This window comes from Piliocolobus tephrosceles, chromosome 7, assembly GCF_002776525.5.
Source record: "Piliocolobus tephrosceles isolate RC106 chromosome 7, ASM277652v3, whole genome shotgun sequence".
NCBI lineage: Eukaryota > Metazoa > Chordata > Mammalia > Primates > Cercopithecidae > Piliocolobus > Piliocolobus tephrosceles.
In genome coordinates this window covers 59604136-59623776 of record NC_045440.1, presented here as the reverse complement: position 1 = coordinate 59623776, position 19641 = coordinate 59604136, and the positions used below count along the sequence as shown (strand labels likewise).

The following is a 19641-nucleotide window of genomic DNA, read 5'->3' as shown; positions in this document are numbered from 1 at the left end:
CTAAAAAAAAAAAAAAAAAAAAAAAAAAAGAAGTGACATTGGATCTGGGGGTTGAAGGAAGACAGGAGCTTGTAGAACCAGAGAGCCAGAGGAAAGAGCTGGCCCAGGCAGTGTTACAACAAGTGCAGAGACTCGGGGTGGCAAAATGTTTCCTTGAATTGAAAAGGTCTGTGCGGCCAGAGCTGAGTGAATGGAGAGAGTATGGTTTGAGCTGAAGTTGGGAAGATGGGCAGGAGCCCAATCCTGAAGGCCTTGGAGGACATTTGAAAGGAGCTGGGTGCATTCTCAGTACAAAGGGAAGCCACAGAATGGGTTCTGTTAGGGGATAGATAGCCTGATGAGACTTATGTTTTTAAAAGATCATTTTACTTGCATAAGTTCCCTTAATCCTCAGGCCTTATCCCTTGAAGTAGGCTTGATTATCAACATTTCACTGAAAAGGAAAGACACCTGCAGGTAACCAGTGGCCAAGGTTGACATTGACCTGCACTGCCCTCAGTCTTCTGCTGGGCCATGCTGCTCATGAGTCCTCTCAATGTGCTCCTCTGCACCCCAAGACACCCAGTGCCTCAGAGTCATGGCACAGCATTGACATTCTCTCTGCTAAGCTCATTTTTGTTCATGAAAAGCTGTGTTAGCCAGAGCACCTTGTCCATTTTCCTAAATTCTTCCCAGCCACTTTGACTTACTCCTCCACAGCTCTATAATTTAGTACCTATTTTCTAGGCAAGGCATTCATTTCCCCAAATATGACTTTGCATTCCTAGGCCAATAGATCCTCTCACTAATTTGTGGTCATGTCATAGTCACAGTCTGCTCCTTCTCCCCTCTTCACCCCCAGGCCATACTCTGCATCCAGAGCAGGGCTACAGGACACCTGTTCTATGTCAGACACAAGGCTGGGTGCTGAGAGACAAAGATGTATACAGCAGATCCGAGTGGACTGTTTCATGATACTTGAAAGGCCTGAAGTGATCCTTTAAAATTAACTGCTTCTTATAGAACATAATAAAAAATAAGAACAGTCAATGACCTTTGACTCTACCTGTGAAACTGAGTCACAGGATTGACAATGCTTTGGTGATTACGTCTTCCATTTAAAAGTACTATATACCAGCCAGGCACGGTGGCTCATGCCTGTAATCCCAGCACTTTGGGAGGCTGAGTCAGGCAGATCACTTGAGGTCAGGAGTTCAAGACCAGCCTTGCCAACATGGTGAAACTCTGTTTCCACTAAAAATACAAAAATTAGCTGGGCATGGTAGTGGGTGCCTGTAACCCCAGCTGCTCAGGAGGCTGAAGCAGGAGAATCACTAGAACCCGTGAGGTAGAGGTTACAGCGAGCCAAGATTGTACCACCTACACTCCATCCTGGACGACAGAGTAACACTCCATCTCAAAAAAATAATAAAACATAAAAAAGTTGCTATATACCATCTAATCCAGCAGATTAATTAGCGTGACTCCAGGCTTGAATAACATTGAAATCTGCCAAAAGTAAAACGCTTAATCCTAGGAAACAAATATTCTAGCTTTTGTAACTTCCAAATGGAAATCCTGGCCCATTCTTACCAGGATATTGAATTGTTTCCAATAGTAACAAAAATATACATGACATCCATCTACAGAGTAGCTTCTATGTGCCTTACACTGTGCTAGGCATTTTACATGTGTTCCTATTTCCCATCACAGCAAACCTGCACAGTAGGAATTAGCCCCATTTTCTAGACAGTCTCTAGGCAGAGAGAGTAAATGGCTTGCCCGCAGTGGCTGTGGCAGAGTAGGACTCAAACTCCTCACTGTCTTCTTCCAGAGCTTCTAGGCTTTTCTCTACCCTCAGTGATTCTCAAATGTTTTTAATCTTTCAAACTGGCACCTCATTTTATTGAGGTAACAACCTCCCATAACATTCCATGCCAGCTCTTACATAGGAAACAGCTAAGAGTAAAACTGCCCTGGCTTAATTGAGGGTGGAGTCCAGCCGAGTGCCCACTCTGCTACCCCCACTACCAACAGAGGCTGAGACCTTCAGAGGAGTCTGGGCCTGCATAATGTTTAGAAAGCACTGCTTTGTGCTATGCTATTCCAGCCAGGTGGGTACCTCAGCTGGTCGTGTGGAGCCAGTGACAAAACTGCCCAGCTCTGGTCACTCCTGCTGTACAAGCAAAAGAATTTCAGGACACATGTATAAGACACAGGATGCTGCAAACACAGCACTGGTCAGACTCCAGAATACCTTATTCAATTTTAGGCTCTGTCATTTAAAGGGGGAAGTTGGAAAAGGTCATAAAATTGACTGGAAGACCAAAAGTTAGAAGGTAGTAGCAGAAAAAGAGAGGATTCAAGCTTATGAAACCCAGAAAACAAAGACTCAAGGGTGTTTAAGTCCACACTGGCATTAGACATAGGTTAGTGATTATTCATGCTTAATTTTCTCTGACTACAGAATAAGAAAATAGGCTCCATTTCAAATTAGATGAATTTAATCTGAACGGGGACACTGCTAAACTCTTGAATTGTTAAAATAAACAACTTCTTTCTATAGAGAGAAACTTAAAAGCAGAAGCAAATGTTATAAATAAGGATTGGAGGCCTCTAAGGCAACTTCAGCCTCTGTGCTTCTCTATGGAATCACGGGAAGCCTTTTCCAGGACCTCTAAAAGTGCCTCCTCTGTTGTACTGGGAGAGTCCCCAGGGTGAGGAGTCTGTAGTCTCTGGGGTGGGTGGATCTAGATTTGAATCCCAGGTTTCCCACTTCCAAACCGCATATCTTCATGCAGTTCCTTGTATGTTCTAAGTCTCCATTTACTCAAATGTTAAACAGAGAAGATAATAGGACCTACATCTTAGGGTTTCCATGAGGATAAAATAAGAAAATCTATATAAATTACATGGTTCACTTGAGGACATTATGCTAAATTAAATAAGTCAGTCACAGAAAGACATGTACTGCATGATTCCACTTATAGGAGTTATCTAGAATAGTCAATTTCATAAAATCAAAGAGTGGCACAGTGGTTGCCAGGGCTGGGGGAGGGGGAAATAGGGAGTCAATAATCAACAGGCAGAAAGCATTCCCCAAACCAGATGAATTAGCGCTGGAGATCTGCTGTACAACATTGGACCTAGGGTCAACAATACTGGATTGTCCACTTGAAAATTTGTGAAGATGGTAGATCTCATGTTAAGTGTTCTTATCACAATAAAATTAAAATTTTTTAAATTCAAAAATTTAAAAAATAAAGAGCATGACTCAGCATCCTAAACATTGGAAGCACTTAAGAAATATAAGCTATGAGTATTATTATTAATTTTATTTTTAGTATTAGTAGGTATACAAAGGAGGAAGAAAAGATTTGCATATCATTGAAAATTTAGCTGGACGATATTTTCAATTTGTCTTTATATCAAAGGCTATTTTGATATAAATACATTCTAAAAGTGACATTTAAAAAAGAAAATTTTTGCTTCATAGATATATTTCTTTATAAAGATAAGAAATGATCTAGATATAAACAAAAATGCATTCATCTATAGTTTTCTTAATTGAAATGATCTTTATGAACCCTGCAAAGTGGTCCAAGGATATATGCTATTATGAAGCTCAGAGTTCCTGGCTTAAGCAATTTTACATGCTATTGAAGGTCATATGGGGTTGGACTGTTAAATAAAGCTGAAGGAAATATAGTTTTTCCATAGACTCAGGAATTCCTAGACATGGATCTAAATTATTATGCTGAAAACAATGTATAACTTTAAAGCAATGGAACTAGTTTCATTTTACCACATAGACCAGAATTTATATTCCCAAAATCAATGTTGCATTCAAAGTAGTCACCTTGGGAGGCTGCAGACTCATTTTATTATTGCTCCCAGAGTTCAAAAAATTTTTGAAACTCCTCTTTTAGAACTGTAGTCAGGAAAAGTTTATGAGCCACATTAGAAAATCAATCTTGTTACATTGTTTTCACACCTCATTCTTTTCCCCAAACATCACCCAGATATAACCCGCAGACTTGGCTTCAAGTGACTATTAGCTGTTTCCAAAAATCAAATTCACCATCAAAAGACAAAGAGTTGTCTGAGGATATGTAAAACAGTGTCCCACAGGCTCTGAAGAGAATTCCAGTAGGGAAGCTCCCAAATATCCCAAATAAAGGCAGCATTATTGAAATAAGTGTACAACTTCTCAGGATTGCCAACCTGGAAGGATATGGTATTTGGATAACTATGTTCTGGTTTATTAAATAAAGGCAATCAGATTCATGACTTTAAGGTCATAACATCAAATAAAAGATTTTGTTTCTACCTTAAGGAATAGTTCATGAAGTACTAAAATGTGTAAAGGACAAATGGAAACCTTTTTTTTTTTTAACATACAGAACAAAACAATATTGAGTTAAGACAAGAAAGTTCTCTGTTTCCATAGTCAATAGTAAAGAGCACGATGCTTAGTTCAATTAAAGGAAAGTGGATTTGAAAAAAAATAGTTTCTTTTTATGGAATGAGGCAAACTTGCAGATATCAGGCCATGGTGAGCTATAGAGACAAATACTGAGTCTGAATTTGCAAATGGGATGGATCACTGTATGACTGTTAACATAAAATTTGCAGCTCTGTAAACCCAGATCGTGATTTAAAGAAAATAAAATCTCATGCTTCAGGGTATAAGTTAATCACCTGCATGGCCCAGAAAGAATTTTTCTTCCAGAAGGAGCAATGCACAATTGAGTAGGTGCATAAATTTTGTTTAATTTTCAATGCATCAAGTATCGGTCAGTGCTGAAAACAAAAATCAAATTAGATGGGCTATTAATTTGATTTGGTTCAGAAACTCTTATATTGTTCTTTCCACTGAGTTTTATGTATTATGTTTATACTTTGCTATTTTAAATAACAATAGCTTTGTCAATCTTTCATTTTTATAGCGCGTATCACCCCAGAATGGGGGAAATTATACACTATGCAGTATTATCTTTATTATACAAAGTAAATGGGATTGAAGCTACCTTGGATAATCAACAATTTGGTTAGTAAGGGGTATCTTCAGGCTTATAGAGTTGTATCCTTTATACATTTTGCATATGTCAAAGGAACCCTCTACAGATAATACTCAAAATGTCTCTATGGCCACTACCCCCACTTTATGGCTTGTAGAAAATATCTTCCAGAAGCTGTGGTCTAAAAGCAAATAGGAAAGAGAACGTACTCAGAAACTAACAGCAAGAACACATTTCTCCTGTGAAAATGTGGGATTCAAAGGTTGATTTTCAGTTGTCTACATGCTGGGAAACACATTTGTCAGGTGACCAATACGACACTCATTGCTAAATAAAAGTGGTTAATGTGTTTACAAGTGGAAACAAATGCGAATTACTTAGTATGTATGGGAAAATAGTTCTAATTTCTGAATGATAGGTATAGAAGTCTTCATATGCGATATAATTGATTAGCAAAATTGTAGCCTTGCTTTCACAGTTAAGTTGGAAAAAAATGACAGTAAGAGTACATTATGGTTTCTATGTATTTTCATTTAATCGCATTATGAATTTATGGCAGTTTACCACTGAAAATGAACTTATTCTACCTATCTTCCAGAACAATAAAATAGCTCTGTAATTAATAGATTGTCTTTTGTACTAGTCTGCTTAATAATTAATGAAAAGCGAAGCCAGAAGCAGGTTTTACCTCATCTAAATGAGTGGACCATTACATAAAGATACAAATTCCCAAAGTAAGGGTGAGACTGAACTAGCTGCCCTGCTGCCGCCATTCCCCCAAGAGCAGTGAGGCATAAAGGGCAGTGTATCTAACCAAAGGACAGAGCGGAAAGCTGCAATTTTTCATCACTTCAGGAAGGGTTTGGCTCCTGCTGAGAGCAGAGAAGAGCATGAGGAAGGCCAGTCTAATACTCTGTGGCTTTTCCAAGTCTTCAGATCCTTCCTCACTCCATGGGAAGAGGAACGGTGTGTCTGGTCAAGAGGGCAAGTCAGCAAGGGCAATGGTGGCTGCCTGGAGGATTGCTCAAGAGTAGTCATTCACGCCTTAGAAAACATAATTGTGTTTTTATGTACTGTGCACTGTGGTAGATGTGTGGGCTACAGAAATTCAAGTCCCTATCATCAAAAAAGATCCCCTTTTGGAGGAATCAAGATATCTTTGTGAAAAGAGACTACAGGTAGAAAACTCATATTGGAGCACTTGCCACATTTAGGCACATGGCTGGATACATTATTTCTGTTGTCACATTCAATGATTAGAAAATAAAGGGAAAATATACATAACTTCCCCCAAAGTCTCCCTCCCTCTACGTTAAAAATTATGTTTCAAGTGTTGTCTGAATCATCATCTTTGGAACTGTATTTACTTTGAGTTTGCCAGTAGTTCTTCTAGTGATTAAAAGTGACTACTCTTTCAAAGTAGGTTGAAGGGGACTGGTCTTTGCGGCTTTGATATGGAGGACATAAATGATAAATAAGTGGCTAGACAGAGAAAATGTTTTGTGTTTAATTATCCATGAGAAAAGAGAGCTTTACAAGGTTGGTAATAAAGTATCTCAAATTAGGTTGCTATCTGTTGACTTCTATAAATCTGTACATCTATTCCATCTCTACGTCTGCTTATCTATCATCTGTCTATATGATGGACCACATGCTATTATTTAAATAGTAGAATTCAGGAGAATTAGATTCATTGTTTATTTTGAATTTGATATTTTTATTTCTTTAGCCAAAAGTTACCTCATTATCTAGTAATAAGTTATATACAGAAATTAAAAATGAAAACATTTTTACAATTACACGTATTTTCTACTTTTGATCATAGGAGAATGTGAGTGACTTATATTATTTTTAAATTAAAAACAACAACTATAAAGCAAAAAATAAAGATGTACCAATATGTATCCATTTTTATAAATATGATTTCTTTCTGGTATGAAGTCAACACAGTCTGTGACTAAATATGAAACTAGCCTTTCTGCAATAGGCTAAAATGAGGGAATTCAAACACACCGAACACTTTTCCAGATTACTTAAACACACAGACTTAGGACATAATCTTTCTGGCATATATGGAATAATTTTTTAGGCATATCAATTGCAGTACATGTTATTCTGATGTGGAAGTAGTCACTGTTTACACAGCTTTGATTAACCCATTTGACCTTTTCCTTCAATTGTTAACTATTTTGCACATCAACAATAAGAATTTTTCAATGGAAGCCAAAAAAAATCTACTTAAAACTTGTTTTTTTTTTTTTTAATTAAAAGCACCTTTCAGGAGCTGCATTTAATAAAGCTTTTTTGATCTAAAACCTCCCTTAAAGATTTTTCATGAACAGTTTTTGACATTTTTCATGTTAATAGCGAAGACAGGGAATCTAAATGTTGGTTCCTATTTCAACAGTGACACAGGGAAAAATGTCAGGATGAGAGGACTCTCCAAAGGGGCTGGAATTATTTGGGTACACCTTACTTTATACTGCGCATGGAGTATTCAGAGTCTCACAGGACCCCAGGTTTCCATGGGTTGGCCTACTTTTACAGGTGTCAGATGTGTCCTTTCTGTAATGACAGAATGTGGGGCTAATCGTCCACCCACCCCAGCCTGTCCCCCTGGGAGTCAGCAGACATACACAGCATCATTCTTACAGTGGTTTTCATGAAACTTGACTGCATTATTGAAGACAAATGAGTTGTGTTGCTAACCGTATTGTAAGCTGCCTGGTGATAATGAAGCTACCCGGCTTGAGTTTCATGCCGTCATGCGTGATGAACCCGTTTCTCTAAGGGCCTGTCAGTGGGTTGCCTGGTGGTGCACCGAGCAGAAGGACCCCGAGAGCCCTCATGGCGCAGTGCTCCCTGCAGTGCGGAGAGTAGCAAGAAGCTCACTTTGACTTGAAAGCTGAATAAGCATGACATCGAGATTGCAGAGTAAAGGCATATATGCGTCCTCAAGACCTTGTTTTGACAAAGTGATTTTTTTTTCTCCAGTCCATTTTATCATTTTTTTTCCTTCCAGTTGGTTCCACCTTCTATCTTTGGTTGTTTTATCAGTCTCTTCCTCTCAGGAAATGTAGGAGGTAGGTTCAGACCCATGAGGAATTGCCACAGGCTTAATTCTTGTTCAGTTTTTAAATCAATTAAAATATTATTAGGAAATGACCATATGAAGGTGTGGAAAAATTAGGGCAAAATTATATTAATTTATGATGGAGTCTAAAATTTCTAAGAGAGATTATTTTTATCTACTTCATTATGGAGGACAATTCATCACCAACTTCATTTTAAAACTCAGGATAAGTTCTGCAGTTACTTTGAAGAGTATATTAATGTAGTTTTATATGACTTCAGAAAGGTATTTTAGAACTCTGTTCTCCCATATCCATTTCCATCAGCCAGCTTTGTTTTCTTTGTGCAAATATCTAGGCCAAGTCTCTTTGAGAATATAAAAAAGGAAAAATTAAAAACCAAACCTATAATCTATAGAAGAACTCCAGAACTGAATTGCTTTGAAAGTAATCTCCACGTGTGTTTCCCATTTGGGCACTAGCGGCATCTGCCTTCCCCCGTCCCCCGCTCCACAAACCCATCTTGTTACCCTCATTTGGATGATGAGAAAAGTCACCGAGTTAAACATTTAGGCAAAGGAACAAAATGTCATTGCAGATTGTTTTCAATTTCATGAAAAGGGATAGAAGCTGTCTTGTATACATCACGTTACAAATAATGGTGGAGGAATTCTTAGATAAGAGACTCCAGGATAGTCACGGGTATGGATTCCAGGGAAAGTGCTTTAATCAATTCACAAAGCGTCATACCTAGAATCAACTCTCATGGATCAGCCTCCCAATTCTGCTCATTTGTTTCCTCAACAGAGCTACAGTGAACCTGTTGACGTGAAGACATCTCAACCTCCTCAGCTGATCAATTCGAAGCCGTCGGTGTTCCACGGGCCCAGCCAGGCCCACTCGGCTCTGTACCTAAGTTCCCACTATCACCAACAACCAGGAATGAATCCTCACCTAACCGCCATGCATCCTAGTCTCCCCAGGAACATAGCCCCCAAGCCGAATAACCAAATGCCAGTGACTGTCTCTATAGCGAACATGGCTGTGTCCCCTCCTCCTCCCCTCCAGATCAGCCCGCCTCTTCACCAGCATCTCAACATGCAGCAGCACCAGCCGCTCACCATGCAGCAGCCCCTTGGGAACCAGCTCCCCATGCAGGTCCAGTCCGCCTTACACTCACCCACCATGCAGCAAGTAAGTGCAATGGCTCTGGACTTAGAGTGTGCACCCCTATTCTGAAGTGTGGTGGCGGGGGGTGGGAGGGCTGTTTATCCAGGACAGGATGGGGGATACGTGTTTTCTATCCTTCTATGTAAGTCAAGAGAGCACTAAAGATATTCAACAAATATCTGCTTTCTGCAAAATGTAATTTACAAGCGGTGAGTTTGTGTGGCATTTTGCCATCACAATTGACAGTCGCTTCTTTTCATAATCACTGGTTTCTTTCCCATGATATCCATTTTGCTTCATGTTTCTAATCATTCTTCTTGTTTTCTGTTTCTTGAATAAAGTACATTTGTTATTTTAAGATACCAAGTGCTGCCGAATCTCTCTGGAATAGAGAATTCTACAACTTTTTTAAAAATATTGTTTGGAGATGAGAAAGTCTTGACTGATATGCCTCTTGAGTCCAATAAATGCTGAAAAATGAAATCAGATCCAACACCAAATCTGGTAGAACCCTGAAAGTCCTAAGAACTGAACATTTTAACCAGAGTTTTATTTAAAAATGGATATATGGCTTCTGCATAAATTGAAAAACACAGGCTGTTTGGAAGTCTCCCTACCCACTCCCTGATTATTGAAACCATTTGTGTGCAATTTTAGCTTAACTTTTCTTTGAAACCAAATATTCCTTTTGGATTTTGGTATTATTTTAAAATTTGAAAATTAGGCTCAAACAATATAAACTAAACTGAACAGAAGGCATCCTGAAATCCTAAAACTATTTTTTAAATTTTATTTTAAAAAATAAAAGCAGCTTTGCGCAGTGGCAGTATCGTAGCCAATGAAGTTTATCGGAGATGTGATTACTGCCAATTGAAAGCTTCTCCCAGTACCCTGCCATGACAACTCACAGTATAGTTGACACTTCTGTGGAGACTGAATATAATTTTTTAAAAAATAAATAAAAGTAAAAACTACAAATCACATTAAATGCAGGTATCACTTATATACTCCAATTGGAGAACTCTATCGTTCTCCAAGCTATAAGGATATAAGGCAAACACAGCTTTCCTATAGAATTGAAGTCTACCTCTCTGTGGAATTCAAATCTTTAGTTGGACTGGGGAGATGGAGCAGAAGGAGAGGCAGAAAAAGAAATCAAATATACATAGTCCCCAATTCATTATTATTATTACTATTATTATTATTATTGACAGGACTTTTGAGAGCTCACAATGACAAACCCAATGCTTTTAATACACCCCCTCTTCTTTAATTCTCAGAAAACTTACAGTGCAGGTACTAGCATTATCTTCATTTAGAGGAAGACACTGAGGCTTAGCAGAGTTAAGTCATATGCTCATAAGGTTAGAGCTGGAATTCAAACCCAGGTCTGTTCAAAACTCAGAGGCTGAATTCTAAAATGCTAGGCTTGCTGCATCTCATTCACAATGATTCTTGCAGACTCTTAACTCTTTCATACGAGAAAACCTGTATCTCCTAAGAATTCAAAGGATCTTTAAATTCTGGTTACTTCTCAAATCAAAATGGTTATGGAGAACAAAGGGATTCATCTTCTTACGGAAGTCTTTCTTGCTCCCTAAGCCAAAGATACTGCTAAAGCTATGACAGCTTTCTTATCTGCATCCAACACACCAGTTGTTGATTCACTGGGGAAGAAGAGTACCTAGAAAGCCACTTCCCACCATCCTGCCTTGTCTTAAGAGGTGTATGACCGAGTTATATTCTTAGGGGCAAATTCCCACTCTTCCCATCAGACATCAACTTCAATTAAAGGAACATTCTTGGGTGTCCATGCATCTTAATGAACCAGTAGTGTTTGTATAAGAATTAATGGTTTGGAGGACACCACCTTTGGTTGGGTGATTGACATCTGTTTGAGGGTGCTGCCCGGCTAAGGACCCATGTTTTGCTTACAGCGCTATAGTTGGGGGCTGTTTCTTTCTGGAGGAAAAAAAACAAAAATTCAGTTTCCTCACCATGCTGAGGACTGGAGCTGTGTGCAGAGGAGATCCTTTTTCTGATTTATCACTCAGAGATGATTACTTTTTCTATTTATGCTAACACAAACACCTTGGATGATATGGCTGTGATCCTGAATAGTTTTCAAATATTTCAGATTTACATAAGGCCACATATAAAAATCCAAGAGATTTGTCTTTCCATATAGAATCTTAACTGTATAAGAAAAAATAGAACAGATTACATTGGACAAGTTATTCATCATCTTTTAAGTCAGTTCTGTTAGTGTATCCCAAAAAGTATGCTTGCTGAGATGGGAAGACCTGATTACAATTTACCCAAATGGCATAAACCCAAAATGGACAGTAAATCACTGCAAAGACTACATTGACTAAGAACTCTTTTAACAATGCCTTGATCATAGTAAGTAGTCAAAATAATTGTTGAGTAGTGAACAAATAGACAAACAAATGAGCAGTAAAAGTGTTTTACTGTTAGAATGAATTAAAGATCAGCTAGTAGAATTTCAATTTCAATTCCTTGGAAGTTTTTAAAAATGTAATTGATTTGAAAAATTTTAATTGAACCCCTAACATGTGCTAGACACTGTCTAGGCTCTGGAAATTGAGTGATGAGCGAGAACAAGTCATGAGACCCCTGCCCCGTGGAGTTGGCAGGGGAGGGATGGCAGTGGTGATATGATAAACAAATAACAAAGGTCTTCTGAAAAAAAATAAAACTGGAAGACAGACTTCCAGACTTTCAGGGTGCATGGAGGAAGGATGGAGCCTTTAACTGGGATGGACAAGGAAGGCCCTTCTCAAGGGCTGGCACAGTGACCTGAAGGATGAGAAGAGGAAGCATGCTTTAAATATTGGAAAGTGGGAAGGGTGTGGAGGACATTCCCACAGACAGCAGCAGCCAGGAAAGGGGACTCTAGGCTGGGAGAGCCAATCTGGGGAGGAGCATGGCCTGTCTAGGAGATGGGAAGGAGGCCAGTGGGAAGCAGGGAAATAAAGAGAGAGGTAGGGGCAAGGTCAGAGTCAAGGGCAGGGCATTGGAGTGGGATCCTGCAGGTGATGGGGACTGGTATCCCCAGAGAACTGATAATCCCAAAATCAGCATCAAAAAAGGGAGTCCACCTCCCCTCCACGCTGTCACTTCATTTATTGCCACCGCCACAGTCTGTTGGGGCCCACATCCGAGTCATCAGTTAGTCTTCAGCCTGTAGATGCAGACCTGAGTTGTGGATAAAATCTGACCTGATTCATCATTCAAAACACCTTTACCTTGAAGATGTTTGCTTCCTCATGTGCGAGCCATGTGGACATATCCAAACACCAGACAGAGAGAGAGAAAGAGAGAGAGAAGAAAGTTAACAGCAACTGTATTTTTAAAATATTGTCTCATATTCCAATATTACTTTAGCTATTTTATTATCCTTTTGAAAATGAATGTATCCTACAAAAATGATTGTGTAGTCCACCAGGAATAATAGTTTTGTTTTTTTTCTAGAATAATGTTTTATACACTGAAACCATGGACCTGCTTTTTTTGGTCCAATTTTCTTCCTTTTTTTCTGCTCATGAGATTGTCGAATGAGGTCAAGAGAAAAAAATCATTAATATCTGTCAACTTCCTTTATAACCTTAAGAAAAAATCTTTGTATGATATCACACAGACAGATTTTCAATTTCCTTGTGTAATAAACAGCTGCTTTAGGATTTGGGTGTAATTTAAAGGTTTAAAAAAAATCACATTGAGATTGATGAATAAATCAGTTGTGAAGACAAAAACATTGATGCCTGTTGAAAATACCTCTCCAGACAGGCAGGAAATGAAATTAGTTCCCAGTAAAGTGTGGATATGAGGATCACTGTTTGGTTGTGCTGCAGGCTTTTTCGGACTTGCTCTGGTGGCACAACAAAACTGCGAGGGCTGCAGAAATCTAATTAAAGAGCAAATGTCCCTTCTGACATCAAATTAATCTTTATCATGTTTCCTATTTTTATTTCAATCTGGCACCAGAAAATGAAATTTAAAATTCCAGGCATGCTACAAAACAGTTGGCGATTTTTCTCCTGAGTATTAAAATGCAAAATATTCAGTCTTGTTTAATTAAACTACTAAGCAAACATTTTTTCAAAAAAATGTATATTATCATGTTGTTTCATATTTACACCAATAATCAATATTTACTGAGTGCTACATTTGACCTCAGCATCTCTTTTTATAGTATTCAGAAGAATGTGTCATTTTCTAAATTGAAAGAAAGTAAAATAATGTGAAATAATATTACTTCAGGTTTTGCTTGTATTTTTCTTGGTCCTTGATATTAGTGATCTTCTTAAAACAGACATTGAAGTTAGCTGAAGTTTAAATCTTTGAACTTTGTAGCTAATACATAATTTTGGTTTTGTAAACTGAAGTCACTCATTTAATCTTCAACTAATAATGTTTTCCCACAACCTGGGGAACTATTTTCATTCATGGGGAAAAAAGGGCGATTTCTGTTGCCTTTGTGTGGGGAAAGGCAGCGAAAGGTGGTGGGCGTTCTTGCATGGTTGATGGATTTGTTTATTTGTGCTTATGTGTTGCTTTTTCATATGTTTTCACACCATCAACTAAGTCCATATATTCTCGACTACTTCTTTTTTGAGACTTTTGTCCTTTTAGGTTACATTTTGTCAACTGTGTAAAAATTAAATATGGAGATCGAGCATGGTGGCTCACTCCTGTAATCCCAGCACTTTGGGAGGCCACGGTGGGAGGATCGCTTTAACCCAGAAATTGGAAATGAACCTGGGAAATCTGGCGAAACTCTGTCTCTACAACACGTACATGCACACCAAAAAAAATTTAGCAAGTCATAGTGGCAGCACCTGTAGTCCCAGCTACTTGGGAGGTTAAGGTGGATGGATCACTTGAGCCCAGAAGGTGGAGATTGCAGTGAGCCAAGATGGTGCCATTGCACTCCAGCCTGGGTGACAGAGCAAGAGCCTGTCTCAAAAACAAGACAAAACAGAAATCCAATATGGAGAACTTTATACCAAAAATATAGCAGCTGGCTGCAATGGCTCATGCCCATAATCCCAGCACTTTGGGAGACCAAGGTAAGAGGATTGCTTGAGCCCCGGAGTTCAAGACCAGCCTGGGCAACATTGCAAGTCTCCATCTGTACAAAAAAAAAAAAAAATTATATATATACACACACATATACATATATATATATATATATATTTAAATTAGCCAGGCATAGTGGCACACACCTGTAGTTCTAGCTACCTGGGAGGCCAAGGCATAAGGGTTGGGTAAGCCTAGGAGTTTGAGGCTGCAGTGAGCTGTGATCATGCCACTACACTCCATTCTGGGTGACAGAGCAAAACCTGGTCTCCAACAACAACAAAAAGATAGGAAATCCCTGACATTTAAACATTTATATACCCGGAACCTTTCCAACAGTAGCACTGAACAGTCTGCAATAAACTTTACTTACAAAAAACATGATTTATTGAGCCACTATTATGGGCAAGGCCCTGAGAATACCCAGTAAGTATTTGAAACACTCTCTGATCTCAAGATGCTTACAGCAGCCTTGTGATGAGGCTGAATAAAGGAAGCCAAGACAAGACTCCTCTCGAGAGTTTTCTCCTGCCCTTCGCCCAGCATCGAACTAGACACTAGGGAAATATTTTGGAAGATATTTACAGCTCGAGGAACAGGTCACATCTGCATAGACAAACTCATTTTCCTTAAGCAAGCTGTGAATTTCTTTTAGTCTGTGTGAGATCAAGTAACCAGTCTGGTTGAATTCTCCATTTTTCAGTGATTTGTCTCCAATCATTCAGAGTTTTGTCTTTGTCCACAGTTTGTGTGGGAATCAGTGGTAATGTTGGCTGGAAGTCTTTATCATTTGAATGGGAAATAAACTTAATATCTAAAACTGAATAATGAGAAATTAGAATATTTGGTAATAGGTGCCTTCGAGTCTTTACACGAGGGACACCCAAACATGAATAAAAGTCTAAGGAGGTATCCCTAGTTAAAAATCAATCCTCCCATCATCCTGCTGAGTTCTTTAAAAGTGAAAATTCAACAATATTATGCCTTCAAAAGCTTCCTCCAAGTAAATAGAGAATGGTTTGTTTTTTAATCTCTTGATTTCTTAGTGGTTAAAACCATGGATGGAATCTGCTTCAGAGACAACCATAAGATTAATTAAGTTACCTTTTTGGTCATTTCCAGCAAAGTTTGCTTATGCTGCTCTTGAATTCACCAGAGAATCTAAATATAAATCTTAGCATAGAATGCTTTTTGTTTACCAGATATAGCTATATACTTCAGAGATTCTGTCCTTGAATTTTTAATAGCTTCACTAGGATTAAAAGTCAACACTTCACTATGCCAGTGTATTAGTAGAATCTTCCTGAAGTCTGATTATTGTTTGCCAGTTAATAGACTTTTCAATTAAAAAATATTTGCTCTGTCATACACTTTTCCCTCCCTGTGTTTTCCAATGGCAAGTTGTTTTGAATCTCTTTTCTCTATATTAGTCCAACAACTGTTAAAAAGCTTTGGTTGAAATTTTTTAGCTGAGGGAGAAATACAAATAAAGAAGAAGCAGATGGTCCCTTTGTGATTGAATGAAGAAAAAGGGGTTTGAGAACAATACGTGAATAGGTGTAGTCTAATAAAACACTCAGCCACCTGCTGCCTGAATCCTTCAAAAAAGATTCTGTTGCATATTCTGGGGATTAACTATTAATGTATCCTTACGTTTGACAGAAAACATAAACTTTGAGGGGTTTAGGCCCTCTTCTCCCTTTGTTTTGATGGAGTTGGCTCCTCTATATTTGAAATTGTTTCTCAATTCAATTTATCTGCTCAAGGGTATAATTAAAGCTTTTCTGACACATGATTAAATGAAGGAAAGGTAAAAAGAATGGACTTGTGGGCATTTCTTTTCTACCTTTGTTTTAAATTTTCTGGGCTCTTCCGACAGGCTTGCCCTTGCAGAGACAGAAGCAAGAGGCCTAGTGTGTCTGCAAAGAATGAATAAATATTTAGGTGCTTTTCTTCTTAAAATGCATTTTGATCCTTATTTACGGACTTGCTTTCCCTTTCAGGGATTTACTCTCCAACCCGACTATCAGACTATTATCAATCCTACATCTACAGCTGCACAAGTTGTCACCCAAGCAATGGAGTATGTGCGTTCGGGGTGCAGAAATCCTCCCCCACAGCCGGTGGACTGGAATAACGACTACTGCAGTAGTGGGTAAGCGGCTGGTCATCGCCACCTGGTGGTGGACGGCACTCATGGCATGCATATTATCCCTCGTTGATCGTTTTGTTGCTTCCAAAAAACATGATCCGGGATAGTTTCACGTTCGTGAAGGCAGAAGACACCAGAAATTGTTAAGCAGTCTTCTAGCTCGTCCAAGAATAAATGCCTTTAGCTCATTTCTCACTTCAGATGTAGGTTAGCTAATTGCACTTTCCCAGTGAACAACTCAAACTGGAGCAAATAATTCAAAGCCATCCATCCCTCCATTGTCACCTGTAGCTCAGAACGCCTTGTAACAAGGAATTGTCTTTTCTCTCTTCATACAGGGGCATGCAGAGGGACAAAGCACTGTACCTTACTTGAGAGTCTGAACACCTCTTCTTTCCACTGAGGAATTCAGGGAAGTGTTTTCACCATGGATTGCTTTGTACAGTCAAGGCAGTTCTCCATTTTATTAGAAAATACAAGTTGCTAAGCACTTAGGACCATTTGAGCTTGTGGGTCACCCACTGTGGAAGAAATAGTCATGCTTCTTTATTATTTTTTTAATCCTTTATGGACATTGTTTTTCTTCTTCCCTGAAGGAAATTTGGACCATTCAGATTTTATGTTGGTTTTTGCTGTGAAGTGCTGCGCTCTAGTAACTGCCTTAGCAACTGTAGATGTCTCGGATAAAAGTCCTGGATTTTCCATTGGTTTTCATAATGGGTGTTTATATGAAACTACTAAAGACTTTTTAAATGGCTTGATGTAGCAGTCATAGCAAGTTTGTAAATAGCATCTATGTTACACTCTCCTAGAGTATAAAATGTGAATGTTTTTGTAGCTAAATTGTAATTGAAACTGGCTCATTCCAGTTTATTGATTTCACAATAGGGGTTAAATTGGCAAACATTCATATTTTTACTTCATTTTTAAAACAACTGACTAATAGTTCTATATTTTCAAAATATTTGAAAATAAAAAGTATTCCCAAGTGATTTTAATTTAAAAACAAATTGGCTTTGTCTCATTGATCAGACAAAAAGAAACTAGTATTAAGGGAAGCGCAAACACATTTATTTTGTACTGCAGAAAAATTGCTTTTTTGTATCACTTTTTGTGTAATGGTTAGTAAATGTCATTTAAGTCCTTTTATGTATAAAACTGCCAAATGCTTACCTGGTATTTTATTAGATGCAGAAACAGATTGGAAACAGCTAAATTATAACCTTTACATATGGCTCTGTCTTATTGTTTCTTCATACTGTGTCTGTATTTAATCTTTTTTTATGGAACCTGTTGCGCCTATTTATGAAATAATAAATATAGGTGTTTGTAAGTAAATTTGTTAGTATTTGAAAGAGATTTCTTTGATGTTTTAACTTTTGCTGGCAAAAAAAAAAAATTCACGCTTGGTGTGAATACTTTATTATTTAGTTTTTACAGTAACATGAATAAAGCCAAACCTGCTTTTCATTTAGCAGCAAATTAAAGTAACCAGTCCTTATTTCTGCATTTCTTTGGTTGATGCAAACAAAAAACTATTATATTTAAGAACTTTATTTCCTCATACAGTATAACGGAATTGCCCTCCAAGTCACACAAGCTCCAAGACTAAACAAACAGACAGGTCCTCTATCTTAAAAGGGTTACTTCTTGGTTCTCAGCTGGTTCTAGTCAATTCTGAACCACCCCACCTCTCCCCGCAAAAAAGTAAAAGTCAAACCAAACTTCCTCAAGCCGCATGCTTTTCACAAAATCCAGAAAGCATTTAAGAATTGAACTAGGGGCTGGAAGAAGTGAAAGGGAAGCATCTAAAAATGAAAGGTGAGTAACCAGACAGCAAAAGAAAAGGGAAAGCCATCCAAATTTGAAAGCTGTTGATAGAAATGAGATGCTTGCTGTCTTTTGTGCCTCTACAAGCTACTACTCTTTCCAGAAGTCCTGGGTCTTCCAAGAGAATTCTTAAGGTACCAGAGATTTGCTAGGGAACCAAAAGTGCTTGAGAATCTGCCTGAGGGCTTGCATAGCTTTCACACTGGAAAAAAAAAAAAAAAAAAAGCTAGCAGATTACTCCTTTTTAGGGGATCGTATCAAGAAAATCTGGTTGGAAATCAAGAGAATGGCTGATGTCTCTTTCTTGGAATATGTGAAATAAATTTAACAGTTTAACTAAATACAAATATATGCATTATGTAATCCACTCAGAATTAAACAGACAAAAGGTATGCTTGCTTTGGAATGATTTTAGGCATTGTACAACCTTGAATCACTTGAGCATGTAATAACTAATAAATAATGCAGATCCATGTGATTATTAAAATGACTGTAGCTGAGAGCTCTAATTTTCCTGTCTTGAAACTGTATAAGAACTCATGTGATTAAGTTCACAGTTTATTGTTTGTCTGTTTAGTATTTTAGAAATATACCAGCACTACTAATTAACTAATGTCTTTTATTTATTATATTATGATAAAGTAAAAATTTCACTTGCATTAAGTCTAAACTGAGAAGGTAATTACTGGGAGGAGAATGAGCAGCTTTGACTTTGACAGGCGGTTTGTGCAGGAAAGCACAGTGCCGTGTTGTTTACAGCTTTTCTAGAGCAGCTGTGCGACCAGGGTAGACAGTGTTGAAATTCAATACCAAATACAGTAAAAGCAAATGTAAATAAAAGAAAACACATCATCAATAAAACTGTTATTTTGCGTGACCGTATTCTATCTGGTGATCCATCAGTCTCTAAAGAACAAGTCTAGTCAGATGAGAAATCCCAAAAAAATGTTATGGTGGAAGTGATCGGGCAGAGTGGGGGTTAATGGCTGCCATGGCCACAAACGTTCTTTCCTGAAACTCTGAGAATGCCCTCTCACCAACCTGAGGCTCTACTACAGTGAGCTATTGCCTAGGAAATCCCCAAATTTCAGAAAACCAGAATCCACGCTGGGCACAGTAGCCCAGGCCCTGGCTTGGAGCTTGTAACTGAGAGGAACAGTGGGAGTGCACATCAAGTTCTCTGCTGAAGCATTCCTAAGATTTCCAGGACTACCAATAAAGTCATTCTGAGAGATGACAGCAATACTGTGGGACAACAGATTTCTTCACCAACACACCAAAATCAAAATTATAGCTGATTAGAAAAAGAAAAAAT

At 38.2% G+C, this 19641-nt stretch overlaps 1 protein-coding gene and 1 non-coding gene across 2 annotated transcripts in view; both read left to right on the top strand.

Moving 5' to 3' along the window:
- Positions 1–18828, top strand: part of TOX (thymocyte selection associated high mobility group box) — a 311594-nt gene extending 292766 nt beyond the window's left edge. Inside the window, exons 7-9 of the mRNA XM_023222364.1 lie at positions 8879–9265; positions 16348–16499; positions 16835–18828. Coding sequence (XP_023078132.1) covers positions 8879–9265; positions 16348–16499; positions 16835–16871 — 576 coding nt within the window. The 3' untranslated portion in view covers positions 16872–18828. The remainder of the gene's footprint in view (positions 1–8878; positions 9266–16347; positions 16500–16834) is intronic.
- On the top strand, positions 10051–10196 carry LOC111549284. The gene has a single exon (XR_002733672.1). It is a non-coding gene; the product is annotated as a U4 spliceosomal RNA (small nuclear RNA).
- Positions 18829–19641: the final 813 nt, after the last annotated feature.